The following is a 10,633-nucleotide window of genomic DNA, read 5'->3' on the forward strand; positions in this document are numbered from 1 at the left end:
GAAACAACGCTATGCAGTTTACGGCAAACCTCGGGAATGAAAGTTATCTGCAATCTAGAAGATTGTTAAAAACGACGCTCAAGTGAATATCCTGTCCCTTGTTAGATATTTCGTCTATTTCCGCAGTAAACTCGCTGATTATTTGAACCATGTGACATAACATGTCCTTGACCTAGCCTTGGTTGGTGGATTCTGGTGTTGATACAGAAGGCGCTACTTCTCCCGGAACACTCTATCATCTTGCATCTGCAATAATATAACAATGGCTACAAAATTACTAATCCTATCTTAAAATTTAATTCATTTAAATAAGAACACCACATAGAGCGTTGTGTCTGTATTTCCACATTCTGGAGGTTTAATTATGACGACTTTTGATATATTGCACTACTTTTTGTTTTTAATTTTAAAATATCAAACTTCCATGTTTCAATGGTGTCGTTTATTCAGACCTGAAGACTTTTTTGTTTGTTTGTTGGAGATATTGTTTGCTTTTCCGTAGAAAATTACTTTTTCTATGAATTAGATTTTTGTTTTAAACTGATGTTGTCTAGCCTTTATAACACCACTTTGTTTGATTATCTGATCTTTAGGTCTTGTTTCATCTCACTGTATCTTCTCTACAGCAATCCGACATGAGGTTTGAAGATTGATTTCCTCAGTAACAACGTGTGGAGGTCTTTTTTTTCTCATTCAATTGGCGTCTCTCCTATTCCTTCTCCGCCTTTGACGACACTGTAGATTAAATTTGTAAACTCCTCTTGTTATTTCCTTGTTATGTGAACTATCAATGAAAAGCGATTCAGAATACCAACGTTTTCTAAATATTATCAAAACTATTATTTGGCAACTGACAGTACAGTATTTAAGATTTGACATAATGTAATGATGATTAATACAGCCTATATTTTGATGTGCGGGACAGGGAAACTCTACCCGGGTGTAGAATCTAGGTCAATAATGTTTGAACAGATAGATGGTAAATGGGGTAATCGCCAACGGTTTCTTCATGGTATCCTGTAAATGATATTTTTATGTGGTAAAACAAAACATAACAGTAGTAACAATGGACCCTGACATCGATCCTGGCTGACAACAGGGGTGTGTGCAAAATAAGGACCAATATAGCTCATGTTTTATATCAAACAAAGCTTTGTTTAACTACACTGGTTCAACAGGAAACTGCATGCTCTTGTTGATAACAGGAAAATCGAAATTTTGGATTGAAGATGTATAAGCATACACGCAAAGTTTTCTGTCAATATTGAGATTTTTATCCAAATACCGCGTGTCTAACATGTACCGTGGCAACAAACTTCACTTGGGGAATATACTTTGTCTTTCGTATATCACCATTTATAGGCATTTTATGGGGACTTTTTGTAGCAGTGTTGCTATAAAGGATATAAACACGTAAATGTGTTGAGCTCCGCCTTAATTAGCTAGTGTTATTGAAATATATTGAAACGATTATTATCATATGATCGAAATTTATTTGACCGTAAGCAACCATCAAGCCATTAATGCTATACAGAGCGTGAGATATATCAATTGGATAGATCACAGTGGTCCACAATATTCATTATGCTTAAGGCCTTGAGCAGTCCATTAAAATTGCATGGACTCACAGATTTAGTTCCTTAATCGTTTACTTTTATGGACTTGGTATTCCTGTATGCTATTATGCTGATAGCTGATGTTTCTGTAAACAATTAAGTATGAGTGACGGTAACTGACACATCATAGTGCAAACAGACCGACTGCCAAAACGAACACTGCTTGTAGACCATATCAATCTGTGGTAATAGAAAAAATCACGAATAGAATTTTATAGAATTATCAACAGAAATAGAATTACATGTTGTCGATATTTACGATATAAATACGTTACACATAGCATACATGTCATATGTAGATACAATGTTACGAGTCCACGATGATGGGAAAATATTAAAAACTCCCCAGATACACGTATTATACGGTAAAGATATAACAAACACGTCAACCAGAATATACTTAAAACATGACGAGGGAAAATAGTTATACCCGGTACATGGGAAACATTAAAAACATGAATACCCACATACATGTTAGATATGAAATGACAACCAAGTTATGTTGACCGTTTCGGAATGACGGGCTTCCAATTTGATTAAACTTCTCTCATTATGTTTTCGAGCACCTTTCCTCTGGATTTCTTGTATATAGAATTGTTAGCGTAGCTCATTGAACGATCCGGCTGTGAAAGTGTCTACCTTTCTTCCTGTTCGAACCGATATTTTAGGGTAATGATGAGAAAATCCAAAGTGATTGAATGGAGACGAACCGAAATACTTTTCCTGAAATATTTTTGTCTGTTTATATCTATCGGAGCGGTTTTAAAACTGAGGGCATCTAGTAGCTAATGTCTGTATTACCCTCACTGAAATGTGTGTATGGCACAGCGAAGGCAGATAAAAGACCTTGAGCGGCCTATGTTCGCAGTTCAAACGTCCCATGAGAAGGTTGTTGTTGGACTCTTTGTGAAATTGCGGAGCATTAAACTTGGTTTATACACATGTGGTAGTCTACACAGACCTGATAATGGCGCCTACTTCCGCCTTATTTGTAATTTAGATGACGAAGAAGTACTTCCTCACCTCATTAAAAAGAGAATATGTACACAGAGGTAGCAGCGGCCAAATTTCTGGTGGCTTATCTCACAGCGACTTCGTTCATTAGTAGAGGCAAATTGTCTTGGCTTGTATCAATGTGTCTCTGAGGTAATCTGTACAACATGCGTGTAGGATTTCCGCTTTAAGTTACATGTAAAGACTGATATCGAGGTCGATAAACGTTAGTGCAGGTTGGAATGTTTTGCATTAGTATTTACTAATGTAAAATATAGACATTTATTTTACAAATACAATTGTCTGTGCCGTTTTCAGATGTTCTCAAAAATATTTTAGTTGTATCTTAAGTCGAAATATGTTTTGGGTTTTATCCGTGAAAAAGATTAATTCGTAGTTTACCTGTAGATGATGGTGTCTGATTTCCCACCGTTTCGGTGTTTACATCACCCCCTTACGCTGATTGATCCAGTATACACTCCCCAAGCTATGGGCCTAAAGATCTATTTCACAAATCCCCTTCTGTAGGCTAGCCATCCAATGTACACGTCCACTTCTATAGCCCAGCCATCCAATATACACGTCCCCTTCTATAGCCTGGCCATCCGATGTACACGTCCACTTCTGTAGCCCAGTCATCCAATGTACACGTCCCCTTCTGTAGACTAGCCATCCAATGTACACGTCCACTTCTATAGCCCAGCCATCCAATATACATGTCCCCTTCTATAGCCTGGCCATCCAATGTACACGTCCACTTCTGTAGCCCAGTCATCCAATGTACACGTCCCCTTCTATAGCCTGGCCATCCAATGTACACGTCCACTTCTACAGCCTGGGCATCCAATGTACACGTCCCCTTCTATAGCCTGGGCATCCAATGTACACGTCCCCTTCTGTAGACTAGCCATCCAATGTACACGTCCCCTTCTATAGCCCAGCCATCCAATGTACACGTCCCCTTCTGTAGCCCAGCCATCCAATGTACACGTCCCCTTCTATAGCCCAGCCATCCAATGTACACGTCCACTTCTGTGGTCTGGCCATCCAATGTATACGTCCCCTTCTGTAGCCTGGCATTCAATGTACACGTCCACTTCTGTAGCCTAGCCATCCAATGTACACGTCCCGTTCTATAGCCTGGCCATCCAAAGTACACGTCCCGTTCTATAGCCTGGCCATCCAATGTACACGTCCCCTTCTGTAGCCTGGCCATCCAATGTACACGACCACTTCTGTAGTCTGGCCATCCAATGTACACGTCCCCTTCTGTAGCCTGGCATTCAATGTACACGTCCACTTCTGTAGCCTAGCCATCCAATGTACACGTCCCCTTCTATTGCCCAGCCATCCAATGTACACGTCCCCTTCTGTAGCCTAACCATCCAATGTACACGTCCCCTTTTGTAGCCCAGCCATCCAATGTACACGTCCACTTCTGTAGCCCGGCCATCCAATGTACACGTCCCCTTCTGTAGCCCGGCCATCCAATGTACACGTCCCCTTCTGTAGCCTGGCCATCCAATGTACACGTCCCCTTCTATAGCTCGGCCATCCAATGTACACGTCCCCTTCTATAGCCCAGCCATCCAATGTACACGTCCCCTTCTGTAGCCTAGCCATCCAATGTACACGTCCACTTCTATAGCCTGGCCATCCAATGTACACGTCCCCTTCTATAGCCTGGGCATCCAATGTACACGTCCCCTTCTGTAGCCTAGCCATCTAATACACACGTCCCCTTTCTGCAGCCTAGTTATCCACCAACCTCACCTTGTGCATACAAGTTGTCTTTTTATAATTACCAACCTGTTCATACGTCATTTGTTTTGCTTTTTTTCATTATTATCAACCTATTCATGTTCATACAAGTTACCTTTTTATTTTGTAGCAAACAGTTGTCCTCCTGACAGGCCGTTTTTATGTAAAACAGCCGGGGCATGTATACCATTGGAATACATCTGTAACCATGTCAGGGACTGCCCCGAAGGCTTCGACGAGAACCCTCGTGTATGCAACGCAAGTAAGTACTGTGCATTAGTCGATGTCATGGTTGTTTCAGCACATTATAATGCGTGTTTGTAGTATATTAAAAAAGTAGTTAAAATCGTAAAATAAACAAGATAAATCTTATGTTCATAAGTCAATTAATACCTTACCCCGATGTTTGTTTTTATCGATAACAACGAATCGGGATTAGGCTCGCGCTAGAATATATGGTGTGGTCATTACTTCTGCTGTAAGTAAAATCCTTACATCCCTGTATCTTACATATATACGCGTGTTTTAAATGTGACGAGACATGTAAGCCATCTAAATGTAACGAAACATTATATACAAATATACCGTTTGCTCCAGGATCGATATTATATCCAGGTGGAGCTACCTACTCCTTTCGTTGCGACATGGTTGCTTAATTGAAAGATATTCTAACGGTGTGTATGGGGTTATTTGTATTTTTTTTAAAAGTTTTTCTTTTTGTTTGTTTGTTTGTTTTTTTTTTTTTTTTTTTTTTTTTTTTTTGTTGTTTTTTTTTTTTTTCTGTACGTGCATCGAATTGTATTTAAATTGGGGTAACTAGGGATTTAAGTTGATCCGTTAACGATAAAAAGCATTTACGCCAATGTAAATAGACATGTGTTTCATCACAGAAAACATTCCTCAAATAAAAGACAAGAACATTAATAAAATCATGGAAAGATATATAGGTAATTTAAGAAAGGGACGACGTTTTAAGTCACAAGAAAGTCACAAAAGTTACTTCATTTAAGTAAATACGAAAACATTGTATGTCAAATAGAGGTGATACTTAACGCGAAAGTATGTCATATGTTAGTAATATGTAACGAGAAAGTCAGTGTATATCAGAAATTAGTGATATTTAACCAGGAAGTCATTGTATATAAAAAATTAGAAATATGTAACAAGGAAGTTATTGTTCATCAGAAATTAAAAATATGTAACTCGAAAGGCATTGTTTATCAGAAATTAGTAATATGTTGTATATGAACTCTATGTATGTCAGAAATCGATATTATACATATATTACACAAAAGTTATTGTTTGTAAAGAATACATCGGTTTAAGTATGTTAGGTACTCTCTACATTGTAGGAAGAATAGCATACACTTCTCAAGCAAGATACTTATCAACGTTTAAAAATACATTTGTAAATGTTTATATAATCAAATTGCCATTGCCATTGAAAAGGCGATGTTTATAGACCAAAATCCCTAAATACATGAAAAGTGGTAGGGACAGGTGATTCGAATACATGATTACTCTGGCCATTACATCTACATGAAATATCCCAACAAAAAGATTTTATTTTATATTCCGATTGTTTTTAGTAAAGTCTCCGTGATCTATGGTATGTCCTTGATAAACCCTCTTTCGATATCTGATTGTAAAACTGCGCTGTTTATTTGATAAATACAAGAATGTTGATATTTATTTTGTTATCATTTACAGTAATACTCCTGATTTATAGACACATTTAGGTGAATTCGCGTCACTTTCTTATGTTCTGCTGTTTGACGATATAAAATTTTAATTACCACAACAGGATCGTGATACTCTCACAAACAGCCCTTGGAGGAAAGTGCGAACGATCAAGCTGAGTGTATGTTCACGAGAAAATCAATAAAACTTTGACTACTTCATTACTAGCCAACAGAGCATGGTTGATATATTGAAATTATTACTCGTCTGAATTCCAGGATTTTATTGATTACAGAAAAACGGAGTTGAAATCGCGAAACAATTCCAACAAGTACCTGTCGGTTGTGTAATGGCGTATAAGATATAACAATTATTTGGAAAATGAATAAATATCTTGTATCGTTATATTCATAAACAAGTTTCTCAAGAGAACGTGACATAACTTACCTAGATTGACCAGTACCCATAAGGCGAATGTCGCCGATAAGGCTCAAGACACCTTCCTGGGCATATGTTTATTTAAATATTTATCTATTTCTTATGCGCTGATTTGAGAGTTTCATGTTAATTTTCATTCCTATTTTGTTCTCATCTGATTCATATCGAGACTGAGTTTTGCTGGCATGTCGACAATTTGGTATAATTTTTACATATCGTTTCATAAGGCATGTTGATTTCCGGCTCGATGAAATACATTCTTTATCGCGTTTACATCCTCTTTGAGATGAAAATATCTACCTAGAAACTAGAAACACAAATCTGTTAGTATTAGATATTTCTTTTTTTCAAGAACAAAAACACATTTAGTGAAACATATATTTTTGCCAAGATAAACTAGATTGATGATGTAAATCACGTGGTTTCCCATTGTTCTCGCATGATGGCCTGATTTCACTTTGAACGATAATAATACCGAAGAGGATAGATTGTCTCCCTCTTTCTCAAAACCCAAATCTCTTACTGTCCTTGTCTCCGGTACTAAAAGGTCACAGAAGATTTTATTTTTAATATCATTATATCCACGATAGGTGGCGAAAGCCGAGTGACATTATTAGGTTTATTCAAGTCCTAGTCACCATTATAACCTCATTAGGTGATATTCAACATCACTATATTCACATTGACATTCTTTATGCTCGTTAATTTTTCACCTCGTTTCCTTGACGATGTTATCATCTGCAGCAGGTTTGCTCTGCCGGCCTACATATTCTGACATCTAATCCCTTTGCATATACATTTTCTTTAGTGATTTTGTACATCGATTGCGAGTATTAATTATATATTGTAAGTTTGTCTTCCGTAATTTATATTTTGTATAATTTCGTTTAAGTGCTGTTTTGCCTACATTTTTCAGAAAACAGACCCTCCGTAGAGGAAATAGAGGATTTTCTGCTAAAGAACGAAAACTGGATAATCCCTAAATTTTTTGACGGAGCAGACCCAGAACTGGTAGCCCACAGTCTTGCAAGTAAGTAGAAACACTACTTTTAACTATCCCTGGCCTTCAACTTGTTACTTTTTTATCCAAAATTTTGGTTATCATTTTTTAGACTTCAGAAACTGCAAAATGAGTGTAACATAAATAAATACACATTATAATAGCAGCAGATAAAAGAGATATAAACGTATACTGGTATATTAAAACAGACAGAACAATAGGGATAAATATACTTTCTAACTACATACACTGGATATATATAAAAATATACTTTCTAACTACATACTGGATATATATAAAACTATTGGGTAACATGGATATATATATAACTATTGGGTAACAGGTTCAGTTAGAGCTGTGGGGATACCTATTCTGTCAAACTACATACACTGGATATATATAAAACTATTGGGTAACAGGTTCAGTTCGAGCTGTGGGGATACCTATTCTGTCTAACTACATACACTGGATATATATAAAACTATTGGGTAACAGGGTCAGTTAGAGCTGTGGGGATACCTATTCTGTCTAACTACATACACTGGATATATATAAAACTATTGGGTAACAGGGTCAGTTAGAGCTGTGGGGATACCTATTCTGTCAAACTACATACACTGGATATATATAAAACTATTGGGTAACAGGTTCAGTTAGAGCTGTGGGGATACCTATTCTGTCAAACTACATACACTGGATATATATAAAACTATTGGGTAACAGGGTCAGTTAGAGCTGTGGGGATACCTATTCTGTCTAACTACATACACTGGATATATATAAAACTATTGGGTAACAGGGTCAGTTAGAGCTGTGGGGATACCTATTCTGTCTAACTACATACACTGGATATATATAAAACTATTGGGTAACAGGGTCAGTTAGAGCTGTGGGGATACCTATTCTGTCAAACTATTGGGTAACAGGTTCAGTTAGAGCTGTGGGGATACCTATTCTGTCTAAATACATACACTTATTATATATAAAACTATTGGGTAACAGGTTCAGTTAGAGCTGTGGGGATACCTATTCTGTCTAACTACATACACTGGATAAATATAAAACTATTGGGTAACAGGGTCAGTTAGAGCTGTGGGGATACCTATACTGTTCGATTCTGTAAATTAGCTATTTATAAGAACTATGTGGATATCTACACCACCCTCTTACGTTTACTGGACGGTATGAACTGAAAGTAAAAGTAAATCCAATTTCGGTATAGTGTTATATTATCTATGGTAACTTATAACAAAAACAATTATGCTAATTTGTAATTCTAGAATATCTTCATGCTATACAGTAGTCACTTTATACTCTGTATGAAATCTAACATTCTGCGTCTGAGTGCAATAATTTGTATCCAAGTCAGTCATACATATACTCAATGTTCCAGTACACATTAACATCCGCTGATTGTTATTCTGTGATGCTATGAGTTATATAAAAACGTAGAACTGAACAGTTCTTTTTTTCTAACAGCTGCATCAGACTTGGATGATTTGAAGTTGATGGTTGGGATGAGCGAGAATGCTGCAGATAATCTTCATGAGGCGTTTGAAGCAGTGCTGCAGGGTGACGAACGACCTTTGAGAAAATTAGGAATGCCAGAGGAAGAATGGTATGACGTCAGCTACATGCTTGACAAATTCCGGACAGGAGGACTCAAAGTCTGACGTCATTGGCAATGACCATTCCAAATACGGAAGCCAGCCGTCTTTGATTAAAAAAAATGAACTAAAAAAAAGAAACATGACATAGATAATTATTTTGTAAAAAAAAAGAAAGAAAAATCTACGGACGACGCAAACAGAAGTTATTTTCCAATTACATAATTTTGAGAATTTATTTTTGTCTGAGATCAGTTAAGGACGACGATGTTCAATGTTTACGGCACGTCTGGTATAGGTAGTCCAACCTGCGTTCCTCATTTACAAATTTACACAAGGAATGGACCTGGATATTAATTTTTTTTAAAATTTGTTTTTCTTTATAGTATCAGATGCTGATATTGATATCTTATTTGGTATATAAAACTAAGTTATGATATGGTAATAATAGGGAAACGAACATTTCTTATGACAATGGACATTTATGATTTTTAGATTGGGACTGAGAGAGTGTGTGAGAGGGCAGGAGGTATATATACCGTTATCTTGTCGACTAAACATATCCCAGTCTGTCCTCGGCCACACCATGTACACCAGCCATTGTTTAGTATAACACTTAACTGTCTCACATTCCAGTGTTAATAAGTATATCACAACACGATAATTTTGTTTCCAAATTCCATTTTTTCGAAATCCTAATGTTTTAAACGCCAGTTACTTACGCGATACATTCCAAGATTTATATCTTTTTTGAAGTACAAGATTTATGAAAGATTCACTGATTACAAAATCAATATATACAGAAACGCTATAGACCTCTGTTATCAGCCGATTTTAACATCACATCGCTAGAGTTTTTATATAAGCTGCTTAGCAAAAAATTAGATTCATTAAAATTATAAATCCAGTAGAAAATAAACGATTAAAAACTAATGAGTGAGTAAGGTAACATATATTACTTGTATAACATATTTAATCCTCCCAACAGTAACTATGATATTTGTACTATAGGTAAGGCCATAAGAATCGTTGGCAGTGCAAGATTTTTCATTATCTTTATCTAATAGGCCTATAACAATTAGAAAATTAACTTTGATGCAGGAATCATGATATATGGTTGACAAATACAAAAGATTTACCCTATAGAAACACTATAACTTGTTTAGCTGCTACATATAGGTGTGTATATACTGATAAGTATATAGGATGTATTGCATGGTATATTTGAATTAAATGTTGACTTGTGATTATTACAATTACATAGGATATACATATGCCTTTTTACATGATTTCATACGCAATGCTTAATTTTGTTCTCTGTCAGTATGCTTGTGGCATATTGCTCTTCTGCATTCGCTTTATACTAGGGAAAGACTGGGGTTTTTTTAACTTATTCGCCTAGCATTGTCACATCCGCGTATTTCGTTCCTTATCCGATATGTAATAAACTCTCAGCAAAGCCTTTTTGTAAATAAATATATTTTCCCACTTAGATGTCGATGTCATCGCTGAGATAAGTCAGACCAATTGATATATCC

The 10,633-nt window shown here is 36.4% G+C and overlaps 1 protein-coding gene across 1 annotated transcript in view; it reads left to right on the forward strand.

Moving 5' to 3' along the window:
• The window catches only part of LOC132561766 (neuropeptide prohormone-4-like), a 54,720-nt gene extending 45,559 nt beyond the window's left edge, over positions 1-9,161 (forward strand). The window contains exons 4-6 of the mRNA XM_060226466.1: positions 4,501-4,632; positions 7,405-7,518; positions 8,968-9,161. Of these exons, the coding sequence (XP_060082449.1) occupies positions 4,501-4,632; positions 7,405-7,518; positions 8,968-9,161 (440 nt within the window). The remainder of the gene's footprint in view (positions 1-4,500; positions 4,633-7,404; positions 7,519-8,967) is intronic.
• Positions 9,162-10,633: the final 1,472 nt, after the last annotated feature.

This window comes from Ylistrum balloti, unplaced genomic scaffold (assembly GCF_031769215.1).
Source record: "Ylistrum balloti isolate Yb309-2 unplaced genomic scaffold, AGI_CSIRO_Ybal_v1 Utg371276, whole genome shotgun sequence".
Taxonomy (NCBI): Eukaryota; Metazoa; Mollusca; class Bivalvia; order Pectinida; family Pectinidae; genus Ylistrum; species Ylistrum balloti.